The 20,972-nt window shown below is 41.2% G+C and overlaps 1 protein-coding gene across 1 annotated transcript in view; it reads right to left on the reverse strand.

Moving 5' to 3' along the window:
• Positions 1 to 20,972, reverse strand: part of LOC120516136 (E3 ubiquitin-protein ligase znrf2-like) — a 183,039-nt gene that overhangs the window by 36,273 nt on the left and 125,794 nt on the right. The window contains exon 2 of the mRNA XM_039737596.1: positions 15,298 to 15,393. Coding sequence (XP_039593530.1) covers positions 15,298 to 15,393 — 96 coding nt within the window. The remainder of the gene's footprint in view (positions 1 to 15,297; positions 15,394 to 20,972) is intronic.

The raw sequence follows: 20,972 nt of genomic DNA on the forward strand, positions 1-20,972 counted from the left end.
AAGGGTGTGTTGGGTCATTCACAATGCCGGTGGCTTTGTGGATGCAGCGTGTGGTGTATTTGTCCATGATGGAAGGAAGAAAGACACCGATGATCTTCTCACCAGCTGTTGTAGGGCTTTACAATCCCGGACCGGGCAATTCCCAAAACAGACAGTGATGAAGTGGCTCAGGATGCTCTCTATGGTTCCTCTGTAGAATGTTGTTAGAATAGCTGGTGGAAGATGGGCTTTTCTCAGCCTACGCAGGAAGCAGAGCTACACGTTCCCCCTGTGTCCATACGGGTTTTTCTCTGCAGAAGTCAGTGATGTCCTCAGCAGCTTCAGAAGCGAGGCACAAAGCAACCTAGGATGGGCAGGTGGACCACTGCAGGGTCCACAAAAGCACACTCTCACAGGGCCAATTTAGTAAGGCCAATTAGTCCAACAATGAGCAACCTGGGTGCAGGATTCAAAACACAAAACATCAGACTTAAGAAGCAGGAATGCTAAAAACTGTACCAGCTGTGCCACAATAAATAAAAGGTGAACTTTGGAATGCCCAGCTTGGGAGTTAAAGAAAACGTAACTGAATTAACTGCTTTTAAATGGAAGTCAAATATGTTAACAAGACACGTAAACCACTACTGAAATGCACAATACAGTAATCCCTCGCTATATCACGCTTCGACTTTCGCGGCTTCACTCTATCGCGGATTTTATATGTAAGCATATCTAAATATATAATGCGGATTTTTTGCTTGGACAACAGGTCTTTTTACTTCTGGTACATGCTTCCTCAGTTGGTTTGCCCAGTTGATTTCGTACAAGGGACGCTATTGGCAGATGGCGGAGAAGCTACCCAATCAGAGCATGCAGTTACTGTAAGTTTCTGTGTGCTGATTGGCTCTGCGACAGAGCACCAAATTCGATTCTGCTGCATTAACCAGGAAGTGTCGTCTCGCTCATTCAGCATCAACGTGTTTCGCTGTGTAAAGAGTTAAGTTTTGTGCATTTTCTTGCATTGTACGTATTTATTGCTGGTGGCCTGTCTATCATAATGGCTGTAACATAACGTGTAACATATGTGATATCGGAGATGCTCGATGTCTTATTAATAATATTTAGGTTTTACTGTATATAAACAGTGTGTTTACATACATAATTTCAACAAATCTTACCTAATAATGTTTTAAGAGAATGCAAAGGGTTTATGCTGTATAACTGTGCAGGAAATGTTTATAAGAGTGTGGGAGAGTTTATAAGGGCTTCAAATATATCAAAATAACCAGATAAACATATTGTTTTTAACTTCATGGATTTTCTCCTTTCGCTGGTTCTGGAACGTAACCCCCGCGATAGGTGAGGGATGACTGTACTTATAAAATGACAGTTACAAGGTGCTTGAAATATAAGAGTGATACCCCAAGCTAGTGCAGAGCAAGCTGGCACTCCACATGGCTGCAAGTTTCAAACAATCAAAAAAATGGAAAAAAAAATAAAAATAAAAAACCCTTCATTTTAAAAGGCTGAGAACAATAAATGAAATTATTGTGCAGATCAAAGTATTGAAGAGCAGCTTGAAACCTGCACTGTAATCATGACTTCAGTGCTCCTCCCTGTATAATACTGCAGCTCTTCTCTTTGTTTATAAGCCAAACGTTAATCAGACTCAAAGGAATAGGAACTCATTTAGTAAAGGAGTCTGACAAGGAATGGAAAAAGAACATGAATAACAACAACACACGGTATATAAAGAAAGAGCTCGCCTAGTGTATGAATTCAATTTCAACTGCTCAATTTTAAAAGGATGGGCAGATTTGGCTGGAATGGGTTATCAAGGTTCCAATCCCTAGAGATCAACGCATGTCGTGTTTGTACAGAGACAAATCAAAATCCTACAGTTGCTCTCATAAAGAGAGAAATGCTAACAAAGCACTTCTGACATCCATTTTCTATGCCAATTCTGCTTTACAGACACTGCTAAAAAGTGATGGATTTGCCATGGGTGGCACAAGTTTATTTCAGTGTGCACTTTGATCTTCATCGTCCCTGTTACTATTCATTTCCAAGAGTAAAGCTGCCTTGATGCATCTCCTCGTCTCCCTATCTACTGCTGTTACTGGGAAGCAACAGTTTTAAATGCAAAAGGAATTTTGAAAAGTTATAAATCAAAATAGCAAACTAAAAAAACAAAAAAAAAAAAACTAAAAGGCCTCAGGTCGATGATCGACTTTGTGGTCATGTCGTCGGACTTGCGGCCATATGTCTTGGACACTCACGTGAAGAGAGGGGCGGAGCTGTCAACTGATCACCACCTGGTGGTGAGTTGGCTTCGATGGTGGGGGAAGATGCCGGTCAGACCTGGTAGGCCCAAACGTGTTGTGAGGGTCTGCTGGGAACGGCTGGCAGAGTCCCCTGTCAGAAGTAGCTTCAACTCCCACCTCCGGCAGAACTTCAACCACGTCCCGAGGGAGGTGGGGACATTGAGTCCGAATGGGCCATGTTTCGTGCCTCTATTGTTGAGGCGGCTGACCGGAGCAGTGGCCGTAAGGTGGCCGGCGGTGAGGGATGCCGTCAAGCTGAAGAAGGAGTCCTATAGGACCTTTTTGTCCTGTGGGTCTCTGGAGGCAGCTGATAGGTACCGGCAGGCCTAGCGGAATGCGGCTTTAGTTGTTGCTGAGGCAAAAACTCGTTGTGGGAGGAGTTTGGAGAGAAAATGGAGAATGACTTTTGGACGGCTTCGAGGAGATTCTGGTCCACCGTCCGGCGTCTCAGGAGGGGGAAACAGTGCAGTGTCAACACCGTATATGGTGAGGATGGTGCGCTGCTGACCTCGACTTCGGGGCGTTAGGGTCGGTGGGAGGAGTACTTCGAAGACCTCCTCAATCCCACTAACATGCCTTCCAATGAGGAAGCAGAGCCTGGGGACTCTGAGGTGGGCTCTCCCATCTCTGGGACTGAAGTCACCGAGGTGGTCAAAAAACTCCTTGGTGGCAGGGCCCCGGGAGTGGATGAGATACGCCCGGAGTTCCTTAAGGCTCTGGATGTTGTAGGACTGTCTTGGTTGACACGTCTCTGCAACATCGCATGGACATCGGGGACAGTGCCTCTGGATTGGCAGACCGGGGTGGTGATCCCCTTCTTTAAAAAGGGGGACCGAAGGGTGTGTTCCAACACAGAGGGATCACACTCCTCAGCCTCCCTGGAAAAGTCTATTCGGGGGTCCTGGAGAGGAGGGTCCGTCGGATAGTCGAACCTCGGATTCAGGAGGAACAGTATGGTTTTCATCCTGGTCGCGGAACAGTGGACCAGCTCTACACCCTTAGCAGAATCCTGGAGGGTGCATGGGAGTTTGCCCAACCAGTCTACATTTGCTTTGTGGACTTGGAAAAGGAGTTCGACTGTGTCCCTCGGGGAATCCTGTGGGGGGTGCTCCGGGAGTATGGGGTACCAGACCCCCTGGTAAGGGCTGTTCGGTCCTCGTACAACCGGTGTCAGAGCTTGGTCCGCATTGCCGGCAGTAAGTCGAACTCGTTTCCAGTGAGAGTTGGACTCCGCCAGGGCTGCCCTTTGTCACCGATTGTGTTCATAACTTTCATGGACAGAATTTCTAGGCGCAGCCAGGGTGTTGAAGGGGTCCGGTTTGGTGTACTCAGGATTGGGTCACTGCTTTTAGCAGATGATGTTGTCCTGTTTGCTTCATCAGGCCGTGATGGAAGAATGGATCGTGAGATTGACAGGCGGATCAGTGCGGCGTCCACAGTGATGTTAGCTCTGCATCGGTCTGTTGTGGTGAAAAAGGAGCTGAGCCGTAAGGCAAAGCTCTCAATTTACCAGTCGATCTACGTTCCTACCCTCACCTATGGTCATGAGCTATGGGTAGTGACCGAAAGAACGAGATCGCGAATACAAGCGGCTGAAATGAGTTTCCTCCGCAGGGTGTCTGGGCTTTCCCTTAAAGATAAGTTGAGGAGCTCAGAGTAGAGCCGCTGCTCCTCCGTATTGAGAGGAGTCAGATGAGGTGGCTCGGGCATCTGATCCGGATGCCTCCTGGACGCCTCCCTGACGAGGTGTTCCGGGCACGTCCAACCGGGAGGAGGCCCCGGGGAAGACCCAGGACACGCTGGAGGGACTGTGTCTCCCGGCTGGCCTGGGAACGCCTTGGGATTCTCCCTGAAGAGCTGGAAGAAGTGGCCGGGGAGAGGGAAGTCTGGGCCTCTCTGCTTAAGCTGCTGCCCCACGACCTGACCCCGGATAAGCGGAAGAGGATGGATGGAGATGGATGGATGGATGAGAAGCAGAAACCATGCAGACGTGAAATAAGTAAACAAAGCTGCTGATATCAATCAAAGATCAAATTTGGGATGCGGCATGGGATATTGTACACAAGAAGGGGACACGTGACCAAAGGCAAATCGAACAGGCATTAAATGAAGTCAAAGAACAGAAGAAGTATTCATAACTGGAACAAACTTTTTTAAGAGGAATCTGAAATTTCAAAATGATCACGGAAATGAACAAGCTGACCTTCATACAGTTGTGCTGATGATGTGACACAGCAACAACGTGGAAACTGCACAGAATATGTCCACCGTTTTCAACATCATTAACATGGAAATAAAAAAAATAGATATAACCACTGGATTCTTTGGTCTTTGAGACTCTGAAAACAACTTTCAAAAAAATGTAAAAGACCAAGGAAGAGTGGGGAAAAAATTAAAGTTGCCAGCCAAATCAAGACACCCTCGTATGTGTCCTCCTACTGTCTCTGAACAAACTTTCAACCCCTCAGCCCTGATTTTTTTTTTCTATGTGATAGGCCTTCTCCAAAGTTCCTATCGTTTATCCTTACCATATCCCCATTCGATTGTCATATAGCTTTTTTTAACATCTTCTCACTGATCCTTACCACCTGCACTTCTCCTAACCTACTCATTCCTCAATCTGTTATGAAGCGTAGTCTCCCTTTTGGTTCTTTCAAACTTTTTTTCTCTTTATTGCCCACATGTCTTCATCATACATCAACATTGGTTTTATTACAGTAAAACAGATCTTTACATTTAATTAGCATGATGTTCAATTTTTCATATACCACCCTGACACCCACCATCATTTGTTCCATGATGTCTTATTGTCACACCTATTACACATCACTGTGCACCATCCTGACTTCTGGCCTGAAGATGCTCCGTCCGCCTCACACAGATACATCCTTATATATCCTAACTGAAAGTATCATTTTTAGGTGCATTCACAAGTAATGGATGAGGCACCTATTGCAATAGTCCATGTCTGTCTGTGCTTCCATCCGTCCACATAAAACAACTCTGCCCCTGTGGACCAATTTTGTTTAAGCGTGGCACAATTATTCGTCAAGGAAATTTGTCAAGGCAGTTTAATATTCTTTCAGACATCTTTAACAGAACGTGTTGTACACAGTTATAAAATTTCAAAATCTCTAACTGAAAATCATTGGGGAATTTCCAAGCTTGTCTATCTTAAAACTGAAACAAACCATGCGACAAGAACGACAAATTAGTTAAGTTGTTTCCAGCAGCTTGAGTGCAAACAGACGAGAAGCAGTGCACCAGCATCTCACTTCTCTGGATGTTTTAAGTCACAACATGAGGACTGATTGAGGTCATTTATGTCAGGTAGAATGCCTAGAGGGGCCTGGGTGGTCTTGTGGCCCCCTGCAGATTTTATTTTGTTCTCCAGCCTTCTGGAGTTTTTTTTGTTTGTTTTTTTCTGTCCTCCCCGGCCATCGGACCTTACTTTTATTCTATGTTAATTACTGCTCCCTTATTTTAATTCTTACTTTGTCTTTTTTTCCCTCTTTCTTCATCATGTAAAGCACTTTGAGCTGCATTATTTGTATGAAAATGTGCAACAGAAATAAATGTTGTTCCTGTTGTTGATAACAGGTAAATTGAATTATTTTCTGAACTGTAACAGGATAAAACGCAAGCACAGAAAACAAACGGTGGCATAGATATGAATGAAGTATCTGGTGGCATGTAAGCCACAGTGCACAGAGCAAATAAACATTTACTTAGTATTTACCTTACACTAAGCCAAACCTCACAGCTCCATTTTCTGCAGTTTATAATGATTGGCTACTTCACTGACACTATAATTTACTAGGGTGACCAGACGTCCCCTAGTATAGTGACAGTCCCGATTTAAGGCGATGCATCTCAATGAATAGCTAACGAATATCAAAATGTTCTGGTTTTAGCAGGCTGTCAATCTAATGAAACATTCCTCTGCTGACACAAGCATCCTCACAATATATTTAGAATAAATTTATGAAACTCCAAGGAGTAGAAAACTCCACAACATCTCAACAATGTAATACATGAATAATAACACAGTCACAAATCAGACGGGGAAAACTTAATTAAGACGGTGTGTTAAATATGAGAAGCATCATAAGGACATCTAAAAAGCAAGACAAAAACAGACCGCAGTTCCATTTATTTGTTTGCACTTCAGGCACTGTGTGGGCTCCTAGGTGTTCATTTATGAAAGGGTTTGTTTTTTTTTTAATGCCTTTATCTCTTTCCGATGCCAATGAGATAAAGCAGTCATTAAAAAAAGCAAGGGTGGGCTTTTTGCATAGGCATACATGCTAAACAAGTGTCCCAAGTTGGGACTTTGAAAATCTGGTCACCCTATAATTTACCACCAGAGTGCCACATTTACCTGATATCCACAATGGTCACTTGCTGTAAAATAAGTTTCACTTCTATTATTTCCCCAACATTTGTCATAACTGAAAAGCTTTGCAAGCCATTTCATGAAAATTACAATGCCCAGACATGCACAAGCCCAGATGGAATTACAAAAGGGTTTTATTTATGTTATCTTGTTATGTTAACTGGCACTGGCAAATTGTCACTATGTGTGAATATGAGGCATATGTGTGTGTGTGTGTGTGTGTGTGTGTGTGTCCCTGTGACAAACCAGACCACTGCCCAGGGACAATTGCCCATCCCCAGTGGGGTGGCCTCTGACCTCCACATCCCAGAAATGGATGGTAAAGATTTACAACTGACCTACTGAACTCTGTCCACTACAGGGCCTGCACAGTCCTTGAACGCAATTGAATGCTACTGGGGCTTGAAACTGTAACTCCCAGCAGTCCCTGCAGTGGCTCTGATTGGTCTTCTTCTGAGGGTTCAGGGGCTGTTGGGTTCAAGGAGGCCAGCATGGCGTTTAAAAGGAGTCCAGTGAAACCAAGGAGAGAATAAAAAAAAAAAAAGTATTTTGTGGTTCGTGTCAGAAGTTCTCGTCTGATTGCTGTGTTTTCTCATTTGTGTCCTCAATTGTTTCTTGGTCGGGGTCTGAACTGTCTGCCTGTTACATGAGGACTGTATGTGGATTTATGGCCGTCCTGTGAAGAAAGGAACTACCGGTAGGACTATCTTTACATTCCCCTTCAACGTGCGGATCTCTGGACTATTCACATTCATCTTTACATTACATCTGTTGCCGTTTTTTTAATGGACTTTACTGTGTGTGGTTTTTGTTTGTGGTTTGTTGTATTAAATTATAATCGCCAGGGAAACTGGAGTGGGATTGCCGTTTTTATTTATTATTGTCAATACATTTTTTATTTGCTGTTTTACTTCCGGTGGCTTTTTGTCTCAGTTTGTGAGTGCGTGAGGGTCGGGGCCAAAGGCTGGGTTAGTCCCTAGAATCTCCACTAAAAAAATAAATAGATCACCGTTTCTTCGACAGTGTGAATCTTACATTTTCCAACACAGACAGACAGACAGACAGGAAAGGCGCTATATGATTCAGACAGACAGACAGACAGATAGATAGATTTGAAAGGCACTATATAATAGATAGATAGATACTTTATTTGATCAGTGTGAAGCTTTCTGACTTTGAGACTAGGATGTTTTTATCAGAGATTTAAACACAGATTTATACACAGAGAAGGGACACATCCAACAGTGAGAAGCACGGGCAGAAGGAGTAACACTCTGTTGGTAAGTGACAGTAAGGCAAATGACACACTTGGCTCTATTTTCTTGGGGTCATTATTTTTTCTCCAGCCGTCTGGAGTTTTTTTGTTTTTTCTGCCCCCCCCGGCCATTGAACCTTACTCTTATTCGATGTTAATGTTGATTTATTTTGTTTTATAATTGTGTCTTTCATTTTTCTATTCTTTAATATGTAAAGCACTTTGAGCTACTGTTTGTAGGAAAATGTGCTATAGAAATAAATGTTGTTGTTGTTGTTGTACCTGTTTGGTCTGCCCCAGTCTATGTGAACGCGTCCTAATCTGAAGCGCTGGAGTGGACAAAGAGAGCACATAGTCCGGAGAACAGGCACAAGTCAGTAACCAAAAAGACAGAAACAGCAAAACCAAAACAAGAAGAATATTTATTATAAATCAAAGGATCATAAACAGACATTCAAGTAACAAAGCAAAATATAGAAAGATCTTTGTTGTTAGAAATTTTGGTGATCTTCTGAACCGGAAGGTTTAAATACTGACAGAGATGTCAGAACAGTGCGACTTACGGGAAATGTCCTTTACTAACCCACGATTGTGTGTAGATGACAACAGTTCAAAATGCCACCATGGCAAAACAAAATGCACATTTGCAATTCTAATTAATTAATTATAGAACCAAACAAAGATATGAGAAGAATTTCTTGAAGGAGCAAGTTTTAGTTCTCATTATGACAGACATGGAAGTAGGTCAACTAATAACGGATCTTGTGAGCTTCTGTTACCACACAATAATGCACTACCCTGGTACCCTAACTAAGAACATCTACCACAGCGTCAGAAAGGAAAAGGCCAAGAGCCAAACCCCACCCTACCCCACTGGCACATGAAACATTTCGGCCTCTACGGTATATGCAGTACTTATTGTTGTTACTGATCACACACACACACATATGCCAGTTCTACTAGTTTTTCTGGAATGTTCCTCTTCTTCAGATAGCAAAACATTACATCATTTGAGGCTATCATAGGCCTTGTGCAGAACTATAAATGTTTAGCACAGCCTTTCAGTTCCCTTTAAGCTCTTTCCTGAAGTCGATGCACAATATTGCACCATGTCTTTACATTTAATAAACCTATATTGTTGACCATCTGCACTCACAAGTTCAGTTCTCTTTATCTATCATTTAGTATTCCATTACTCTAAGACTTTCTGAATGTGTTCCATTAACCACACAATCTAAAGCACAGGTGTCGAACTCCAGTCCTGGAGGGCCGCAGTGGCTGCAGGATTTGATTCTAACCATCTTCTTAATTAGTGACCAGATTTTTCTGCTAATTAACTTCTTTTGCTTTAGTCTTAATTAACTTGATTCAGACCCCTCAGTTGTCTCTTTTTCCTTAATTAGCAGCCAAACAATAATGAGACACGAAACAAGCCGCCACATGAGCAGCTCACCTGTGCCCGTCACACAATACCTGAAGATAAGGAAAGGTGATGGTCTCGGTAAGGTCGAACTCTCAGGTCACCAAAGGATTTTGACAGTGTTCTTAGAAAAAACAGAAAAATCAACAGTTTGGGAAATGTCTGCTGTGGCAGAATGAGAGCAGCAACTAGTCGTGGAATTAAGTAACGGGTTTAATTAACAGCAAGAATCAACTCCCCATTAATAGATTGGTTGGAGTGAAATTGGTTGGAGTTTGAAGCCCCAATTTAGCTGGTCATCTGTTGGCTCTAAAAGAATAAACGAATCAATTCGGAGGACTGAATCCTTAAAAACAGGGCTATTAAAATGAAGGGAAAAGAAATCAATTAGCTTTGAAAAGTGGTCATTGTTTAGAAAAAGGGTTAGAATGAAAACCTGCAGCCACTGCGGCCCACCAGGCCTGGAGTTCGACACCCCTGATCTAGAGCATCTAAAAACAGTTTCCTGTTTCTCTACTCATCTTTTCACTTCATTTCCCTCAAATCTCATGCCAACTTCATCAGTTGCAGCAGTCAGTCCTCCTTCTCGTCAAAGCCTGTATGTATATTGAGGGTCCCAGTGCTTATCCTGCCTTCATTTTACAAAGATTAAAAATACACATGGCATTAGGTATCTCCATCACTGGTCCTTCTACCTTCCAAATCATTTCAGCTTGTCCCCTACTATTCTCTTTAGTTGCCAGAAGTATGTCCTCCACCTCCTCTACTCTTAACATCCCATCTTTAAGTACAGAGATCTTGTTCCTGTTGTTTTCTGATGTTAGTTATACTTTACAAATACCTCTTTAGAACATTAGAACAATCTAGACAAGAACAGGCCATTCAGCCCAACAAAGCTTGCCAGTTCTATTCACCTAATTCTTCCAAAATAATATCAAGTCAAGCTTTGAAGGTCCCTAAAGTCCTCTTGTCCACCAGACTACTTTGTCGTCACTTATCATGCCACATGCCTGTGGTTGTTTGTGTGAAGACAAACCTCCTAATGTTTGTGTGAAATTCACCCTTAACGAGTTTCCAACTGTGACCCCGTGTTCTTGATAAACTCATTTTAAAGTCACAGTCTCGATCCACTGGACTAATTCACTTCATAATTTAAAACACTTCAATCATGTCTCCTCTTAACATCCTTTTGCTTAAAATGAAAAGGCTCAGCTTTGTTCATCTTTCCTCATAACTTATCCCCTTGTAGCCCTGGAATCAAACTAGTCGCTCTTCTCTTTTCCCTTTTCATGTTTCCAGCTTCCCAAATCATCAACTGGCTTTGCTCTCGCTGGTCTCTTTTCCTTACTTATGAAAATGGGACAGGGAATGATCACGTTTGTTACCCATGCTAATGTTCCCCAGGCCACTAGAGGACACAGTAATAATGGAGGGGACAAACTCTCTGGTATGGGGAGCCTGCAGGAAAGTCTGGTGCTGCTAAAGGGAGTTCCTCAGGTATACCAACAGATCCTTGAGTGCTGGCTGGGTAACCTGGAAAACACTTGCAGAAGCTAACCCTGAAGGGTTACTGGGTGCAGGCTCGAAAAACACCAGCATTGAGTATACATTGAGTATACTAGTAACTAATGACAATGGCTTGATGGGAAAAGAGATAAAGACCAAAGGCTAAACAAGGGGCAAACAGGAAGGCCAGGAGGCTTAAGAGTTGAATTTAACAAACCCTGTGCGTTCTTTTCCTACTCATGTTCAGACAACTGAATTGACCACGGGAGAACTCCAAACATCTCAATGCTGAGCAAAAGAATGGGACGCACCCGAGTAAAATTTCAAACATCACACCAAAAGGTCTGAAGACTTGCATTAATGGGATATTTCAATTTTTAATTCTAATAATATCCTGTTTTTGCTTTGTCATCTTGGGGTATTCAGTGTTGCTTGATAGAGTAAAACATTAAAACAATCTTTGCATAAAGATGCAACATATTAAAATGTGATAAAGGTCTTCCTGAATAGTCTGAATACTTTCTGAATTCACTATATCTATTCTTCAATGGCCTCTTTACAGATATAAACGAATGGCCAAAAATCTCCAACTCCACAAAACATAAAGGCAGGAATGTCAAACTCACACAATCCCACATGCTGTGTGTTCAAACAAGGGTAAAGGGTTGTTTCATATTCCACCTTCTTCATTGAACATAAATGATTTTGATTCACTGGCCAGAACCTCCTCAGCATTTTACCTTAATGATAATGACCACCAGGCACACACCATTAAACAGCAAACAAGCCTGAAAAAAAGCCCACCCCTGTAATGTATTAAAATGTCTTCACTCTCTCTCTGCTCACTTCAGGTTCACTTAAAACACTGAATTCTTTCTAGCAGCACGGGAAGCAGTGTGCTTGGGTTAAATAAAGACACTTTTACCAGCCACATACACCTTTTTATTAGCTAGATGTTAAGACCATACCATCAGAAAAGCTAAGACCGGCTCTTAAAAGGCTCTTTGACATGAAGAGTCATTAAGGTATTTATAGTAGGTGACTGATAAATATTTGCTTGTTGTTTAATAGTTAATTATTATAGCAAACGTAGTGTAACTGTACAATAATCAATTCTGGTATCTGAGGCTATAAAATGAACATCAGTACAACATGCATCTTGGGAAGATGGTAATAAAGCCTCAATATCATTGAGATAATAAATTTTAAATATATTTTGCTGTTAATATGAAAAAGTGACCCATCTGATGGTGCTATGGAAGCACTGTGCAAATACAGTCTGATGCATGCAGAATGTCTGTGCCTGATATTTGTTAATCGGTAATCGGGCTTTTCAGTCTTTTGAACTAAGATTACAGTTTTCCTCCTGCTTTGCATGCAGAGGTTTCTATCAGACAATTTAAAGAGCAGTCAAGAACTCATCTCTTTAGGCAAGCATTTAATTTGGTGGTGTAATTTAAGTTGAGTTGTTATATGCGGCGGCATAGTGGCGCAGTGGGTAGCATTGCTGTCTTGCAGTTAGGAGACCCAGGTTCGCTTCCCAGGTCCTTCCTGCATGGAGTTTGCATGTTCTCCCCATGTCTGTGTGGGTTTCCTCCCAAAAACATGCAGGTTAGGTGCATTGACGATTCGAAATTGTCCCTAGTGTGTGCTTGGTGTATGTGCCCTGCGGTGGGCTGGCGCCCTGCCCAGGGTTTGTTTCCTGCCTTGCGCCCGGAGTTGGCTGGGATTGGCTCCAGCAGACACCTGTGACCCTGTAGTTAGGATATAGCGGGTTAGATGATGAATGTTATGTCTATTGGTGGCATATTGTTTGTTTTTAGTGGTGCAGTCAGTTTAAATAGTTTTATTATGATAGTGTTTATGGAAAATGTCAATACTTCATACAGTGCTCTGTAACTGATATCTGAGATAGATAGATAGTGTGAAAGGCACTATATGATACATAGATACATAGATAGATAGATAGATAGATAGATAGATAGATAGATAGATAGATAGATAGATAGATAGATAGATAGATAGATAGATAGTGTGAAAGGCACTATATGATAGATAGATAGATAGATAGATAGATAGATAGATAGATAGATAGATAGATAGTACTGTGCAAAAGTCTTAAGACACTTGTGAAAAAATGCTGTAAAGTGGGAATGCTATTAAAAATTATGGCATGAAAAATTTTCATTAATCAATAAACTTCCTAGAAACTTCAGTAAACAGCTGGAATTCTCATAAGGTCTACTTGTGTGCATATTCGTAAGGTCTTCACATGGTTGGCTCTTCCAAACCTTTTGTAGAACTTGCCCCAGGTCTGCTGCAGACTTTTGTTTTACTGGCAATCCCAAACTGGCTTGATGATGTTGAGATCAGCTCTCAGTGGGATCACACCATCTGTTGCAGGATTCCCTGCTCCTCATTTTATGACTTTTGGCCATGTGTTTGCGCTCATTGTTATGCTTCAAAATGAAGTTGGACTGATTAGACAGCACCCTGATTTTTATTATTATTTTATTACATGATGATTAACAGTATGCCTCAGCAGTGGTGGGGGGTCATCAGTTTTCATCAAATCACCAACTCACTTTGCGGAAATGCAGCCCCAAACCTGCGGGGGAACCTCCAACACGCTTTACTGTTGCCTGCAGATATTCATCTATGTATCATTCTCTAGCCCTTTGATGGACAAACTTCCTTCTGTTATAGCCAAAAATGTCCAGATTTTGACGTAACAGTTTAGTACACCCGTTGCCATTTTTCTGCTCCCCAGTTCTTGTATTGTTGAGTCATTTGGCTTTATTTCCACCTACATGGAGTAACTTTTTGTTGAAGCACTTCTGATAAGACTTCTCCAGACTGTACATGGGTGTACCACAAGGTCCCAGTTTCCCTTTCCATTTCTGTACCGACAGTAGTGCTGGACACATGTTGATTTTGATGGGACATATAGTATTTCTTACTTGCTGCACTCAGTTTCCATGACCAGCCATAGCATTTCTGGTCCACAACCTTGCCCGTTTGTGCTTCTGGAGAAAAGCTTGGATGACACATCTAGATACACCCGCCTGCTTGGGTGAGATGTTGATGATGCAAAATGGGCATGTTGTGTCTTGTCGATATGCTCACTTTTGCTGTGGTGTAAGTTATGCAGGATAACTGCCACATCTACCCAAACCTCACCTATTTAGTATGGTGGTCTTTTGCCCAGTTTTATTCCCTCTATACATCTGCTTCTGTTTTAGTTCATCAACTTGGTTCAACCTACACCTGGTTGGGTTTTAAATTGGACTGGATACTATGCAAGTCTCTTTCTTTAAGGAAATTCATACATCTTACTGTATTGCTTCACTTTTAGCAAAAGTAATATTTGGAACTCAAATAAAAAAAGAGCTCGATTCTGTTGACACACTTATCCAAAAATTATTAAATGGTCATCTAAGACAATTATTGTAAAACTACCTATGACGTTTGCTCAGTGTACTGTATTTTTGTTTTGTAACAGTTACATATTTATTTATGAATTTGTACTTTATTGATGCTGCATGGTTCTGCACTAGAGTGACAAGTAACAAATGATTTTCATTGTACTGAAAGGAATAATGGCATCATCTGTAACTTCACCTGTTATACAACGCCTTTGTGTTTGCACACTGCTTAGAGCCTGGCAGACATGCAATACAGTAATAAATTCACTGAACTGAACATTTTCTGATTTATTACCTAAATAATGTCTTTTAAAATGAGGTGTGTTATCTCTAATGTGTTAGATCTCATATTTTCCAGTCTAGCATGTCTACATGCACTACTATTGGAAAAGTGACACACTGATTTATCACTTAAGCAAACAGGCAGCGAGGCTAAATAGAGTCTGGGATTGTGAAAATGCAGCATCCCGGAAGGATCCATGGTGTGTTTCTTGTATTGTATGCCGAGTGCAGCAGACAGACTTGTATACTTCGGCAAAAGCTCAAAATGGGTTCGCACAAATCATCTACTTGTCTCTTAAAGTAAGTTCTTTGCCTTTCTAGCATATTGGTGAAATGAATTTTGCAATAAAATCCATTTTGTTTTGAGTGTATCATTACTAAAACAAAATTATAAAAAAAAACTTTCTACAGAAGAATGTCATGGAACGTCATGTGGGACACAACAGCCCAAGTATTCACCTTGGGCAGAATTGTGGCAGAGGAAATTTAATGTAAGCAAATGTAAAGTATTGAAATGTTAGATTTGAATACACCAAAGGTGTATTTTCGAGTTTCAGACCTCCTACTGAGAAAGACCAATGTTAGTTTTGACAATCTTAGCGAATATGATGGATAAGCTGGCTGGAGTGAATGGCTTGTTCTTATCACAATTTGTTCTTAAATAATACAAAGAAAATGCAAGTGATAAACTAGTAAGAATAAAATCTCACCATTGTATGTTATTCTTGGCTTTGTCAAGCACATTACGAGGTGTAAGTCCACTTCATCAGAAGAGACGAACTTGGAACAAACTGGGCACTTGAATCCTGCAGGGGAAGAAAAAAAAATTATAAGCAGCTCAAATGGGTGGCACTTGTACTTGTGACTCCACCACCAGACCACCAGACCACCAGCAGCAGTGCAACCAACCTATGCAATGTAAAACTGCACAGAGTTTTGGCTAAATCAGTGCCTCATGCACTGCAGGAGATCAAAAAATGACTTACAAAAAAACCAAAAGTCCCAGATGACTCCATTTAACTACATCAGATTAAGCATTATGGCTGCTCTGCTTCTAGAATGTGCAGAGGTTAGTGTCCGGTTGTTGCTGCCTGGGTTCAGATGATGGCCTGGCCGCCATCTCTGAGGAAATTTCATGTGCTTCAAACACAATTTACAAGAAACTGTACATTTTCACCCACCGTCAAAGGATATACATACTGTATTGAGTTTGACTGCAAATTCTTAATTAGTTTGGTGACAGCGAATGTAACCCTGCGATTGACTTTCACTCCATGTTGAATGGTTGGTGTCCCTGTTTTCAGACGTCGAGTGCAGATGGATTAGCATTTTCGGAAGCTGTGAGCACCTAGCGTGCATTCAACGTATAAGGTGGGTGTAAGAGCAAATCACGGCCTTTGATTATGATGAACAAAACAGCTCCATAAGTGACACACACAAGAAAACTATAAGCCTTTATTTTAACAGTTAATTCAATGATTAATTCAACTTTTTTTAAAATTTAAAAATCAAAATTGTTTGGTCATTTGTGATTATAATCAATCATCACAACAGCTCATCTAAAGACTGTAGCTAACCAACAAGCACTAAGAAAGTTTATTTATCACCCCACCTTAAAAACTGCACCCTTGGTCAGATGCACTTTTTAAAGAGTTTATATAGTCTCTTTTAAAATGAACGGAAAAAAAAAAATAATCACAGATGTGTACATTTCTAATTCTTGTAACATTTAATAAATCAAAAACAGATTACAGTGGTCCCTCCACGATCTCGGGGGTTGCGTTCCAGAACCCCCCGCGAAAGGTGAAAATAAGCGAAGTAAAAACTGGTTATTTTTAGATATTTGAAGCCCTTTATAAACTCTCTCCCACACAGTTATACAGCATAAACCCTTTGCATTCTCTTTGGTATTAGGTAAGATTCGTTATAATTATGTATGTAAACACACGGTTTATATACAGTAAAACCTAAATATTATTTTAAAGATATCGAGCGTCTCCGATATCACGTATGTTACAGCCATTACGATAGACAGATCGTTTTGGAGCCATAATGAAGGGCTTGACTACGCACAAAGATAAACACAAAAGAGCACAAAAAAAGTTAACTCTTTACACAGCGAAACACGTTGATGATGAATGAGCGAGACGTTAACGTGGTTAACGCAGCGCAATCGAATTCGGTGCTCTGCTGCTGAGCCAATCAGCACACAGGAACTTAACTGCGTGTTCTGATTTGGTAGCTTCTCCGCCATCTGCCAGTAGCGTCCCTTGTATGAAATCAACTGGGCAAACCAACCGAGGAAGCATGTACCAGCCATTGTCCAGAGAAACCCGCGAAGCCGCAAAAAATCCGCATTATATATTTAAATATGCTTACATATAAAATCCGCGATAGAGTGAAGCCGCAAAAGTCGAAGCACGATATAGCGAGGGATTACTGTATACTGTTTATGGTATGGTATTTAAATTAACAAATTGGCAAAAAAAAAAAAAAGAAAAACAACCTTTTACCCAAAATAATTGTCCTTCAAACTTCATAGATTTTCTATTAAGGCCCCTTATTGCAGTGACCAAGAAACAAGTCCTTAAACCCAAAGGTGGCTGGTTCAACTCCTGCCAATGTGAGCTCACCATGTAACAGAAATGTACATTAAACATTCCATACAATAATATGACTGAACAAATGTACACTACATGTCCAAAAGTATGTGGACTCCCCTTCAAATGACTGAGTTCTGATGTTTCAGCTGCACACATTGTTAACAAGTGCCAAAAATCAGCAGAGAGCCACGTATTCTCCTCTGACAAACACTGAAGAGCTCAGCGACTTTCAAAGTGGCACTGTCACAGGAGACCACTATTGCCATATGTCAGCATGTAAAACTTCTGTTCTGCCAGATCTACCTCAGTCAACATGAAGTGTTGCTGCTCAACAACAGCCCAGCTACACAAACTCACAGGGCAGGGCCACCAAGTTTTAAAGTGCATTGAAATCATCTAAGGTCTGTGGCATCACTCACTGCAGACCCCTACAACTAGGGTAGAGTGGTGGCTCTGTGACTACGGACCTGCTCTACTATCTAGAAGGTTACTGGTTCAAATCTTGATACACTTCCAGAAGGGATCATACGCCGTTTGGCCCTTAACCTGACAATTGCTCCAACGGCTGACCCTGTGCTCTGACCCCCAAAGTTCATGTGAAAAGACAATTTCCCCTTGGAAATTAATAAAGTATATCCAGTCTGGGAGACTGAACAGACTAGTAACCACTAGGCCCCCTTCTGGAACATTCCAACATAACAGAATTTTAAATATCCTTTGATGAACGTCCTTAGCCATGATATACAGAGTACAAGCCATTAAAATGCCAATGCCAATTGCTCCGCTTCATACAAATAACACAGAGAGGAAAGAAAGGATTTAACTTGGGCTTAAAATACAAAAACTGAGAATCTGTGCCAACTCAAAGTGGATACTGAGACAGTGCAAAGAAGGGCAGTGCAGTGATATTAATACATTCAACAGCCAGCACTATTCATTCGGGAGAGGTTTTTTTCTGAATAATATATTCATTGCTTTTAGATTACTTTACGCTTCAGAAAATCTAAATGACCTAAAAACTTTTTTTGGATGCAGCCTGTTTTAAGCAGACTCGAGTGATGCAAAGAGGCCAGGCAGTGCAGACGTGACTCAGACTTCACCATTTCACCTCATGCATTGCATAGCATGGTAGTCTTTGTTCCTTAATGCTGGGTTTCCGCAGTGAACGGTTCTGGTGCTCCTCAAATGATGTGAATGGCATTTTCTAGTTCAGATGTTCCACGTCCCATAGAAAAGGCAATCAATACATCACCAGTACCTGGTAACCCTTAACTTATGTGGCAGCATTTCTAACCATCCTGCTCCAACCATGGGCACTGGCATCTCACAGTGTGACACATAACACATTCTTCAAGTCACTGATGGGTCAAACACAAAGGCCGCAAAATCCAAATATCAAGGCAGTGACAACATGCTGCTTCTGGTAAAAAGCACAGATATTAACAGAATGAAAAACTGCACTCATGTGTCTTTAATATAAAAAAGTGATTTTTTTAAAAATCATTGCTTATAAAACCAAGGTGCTTAACTTGATTTTATATGACAATATAATCCATGAAGTCAAATTCTTTTGTTTTGCCAATATGGGACCAGTTTACCTTTTAATTGCATGTATGGCACAATATACTAGCAGTTTGTGACCGTAGGGGCACCACAAGGAACAGTTCTGTCTCCTTCTATGTCCTCTCTGTACACCTTGGGCTAGAAATAGAACATTAGGTCATGTCACTTGCAGATTCCCAGATGATTCTGCACTAATGGGGTGTACATGGAGTATGTTAGTCAGGGTGAGAACCGTCTACAACTCAGCATCAGTAAAACCAAGGAACTGCCCTTTGACTTTAGCTGTACCAAAGAGCCTCTCCACCCTGGCACTATTCAGAGAGTGGATATGGAGGTGGTGCACTATTACAAATACTTGAGGGTTCCACATAAATGACAGGCCGCGGTAACACAGTAGATCAATAAAAGAAACAGCAGAGAAGACTCTCTTTTGTTAAGAGACTGTATTCCTTTAATGTGAATAGTGACACCTTCTGTAAGATGGAATATCACTTCAGGAGTGGCCCAGCGACTCAGCAAGCTGACCAAGAAGGCTACCTTAGTTATGGTATGTTCACTGGACCTGCTGGAGGTAGTGATGGAGGAGAGAATGAGGATAAAACCATAATGAACAATGTGCTTAATCCTCTCGCTGACTTTCAGCCAGCGAATTACTCAGAAGAAGTGTGTCAAGAAACATGGCTGGGGCTCCTTTATAATGCCTTAATGGGTCTGCTTTCTTTCTTATTTTTGGAGAAAGCAGAAGTTTTCTTTTTTTGCAATTCTTGTGTACGTTTCAGGGGGATTGTTGTCTGTGTTACAAAAGGTCGAGGCCAAAAGTTTTGAGAGAGAACAAGTGTTGATTTTCACAAAGTTTGCTGCTTCAGTGCTTTTAGATCTTTTTGTCAGATGTTTCTATGGTATATATACTGAAGCAGAATTACAAGTATTTTATAAGTCTCAAAGGCTTTTATTGGCAATTACATTAAGTTTATGCAAAGAGTCAACATTTGCAGTTTGGCCCTTCTTTCTTTTTCAAGACCTCTGCTATCCACCCTTGCATGCTCTCAATCAACTTATGGGCCAAATCCTGAGTGATGGCAGCCCATTCTTGCATAATCAATGCCTGGAATTTGTCAGAATCTGTGGGTTTTTGTTTGTCCACCCGCCTCTTGAACATCCTGTGAGAGCACCTTCTCCAAACTTCTTCCAGCATGATGGAGCACTGGGCCATAAGGAAAAAGTGATAACTAAGTGGCTCAGGGAACAAAACATTGAAATTTAGGGTCCAAAATGACAGTATACCAGGGTGAATTGCAAAGGTATGGAAAAAGAAAGAAGGGCCAACACTGCAAATGTTGACTCGTTGCGTAAACTTAATGTAATTGCCAATAAAAGCCTTTGAAACTTATGAAATGTTTGTAATTCTACTTCAGTATACCATTGAAACACCTGATAAAAAGATCTAAAAAACACTGAAGCAGAAAACTTTGTGAAAGCCAATAATTGTGTCATTCTCAAAACTTTTGGCCACAACTGTACTGTAACATGTCTTGAGCTTCTGTAAATGCTATGTTTCCTGTATCATTAACAGCAGGACCTCGCTTCTAATATGAAGATTGGTAAGAGAAAAAAGCTTCAACCACCATGGCCTTCCAGGGCTTGTGCTGAAGCCTAATATTTAAATATCTAGTAGTTAATATTTACATGCCAGGGTAGGCATTACAGTCTAAATGCAGTGTTCTTATAAAAGTCCCAAGCATATATCAACCATGGGTGGGCAGGCTTATTAACTGTGGACTGACCTGGGTGTTTGAGTAAAGGACACTCCATTGGCCTTAGACTGAAGTGTCACTACTTTATTCTGGCTCCCCTGATGACAGCTCCCAAGTAAGCAGCTGTTCAGATTGCACTGCTGTTTGTCATTTTCTCTAAAGTGAAGGCTTGACAATCATTCTGACCGGTTACTGAGCCTCCTCTCTTCTGTATTTCTTCTCAATTCCTTTACCAAGTCAGTCACTTTTGTCCTTTTTTTTTTTATCATTTTTGTGTGTGTTTGATGGCTGCTGTTGCTTGTATAATATTACTTCTGTTTCTGTAAAAGGATGAATTTCCCCCTGTGGCAACATGCACACACACACACACACTTGAATTCAGTCTGTTATGCCACTGCAGCATCACTGATAATCAACCATAAAAATGTAATAAAAGCAAGCAAATGTGTATCCACATTCAAACAA

The sequence above is a fragment of the Polypterus senegalus genome, chromosome 15 (assembly GCF_016835505.1).
Source record: "Polypterus senegalus isolate Bchr_013 chromosome 15, ASM1683550v1, whole genome shotgun sequence".
In the NCBI taxonomy this organism is placed as follows: Eukaryota; Metazoa; Chordata; class Cladistia; order Polypteriformes; family Polypteridae; genus Polypterus; species Polypterus senegalus.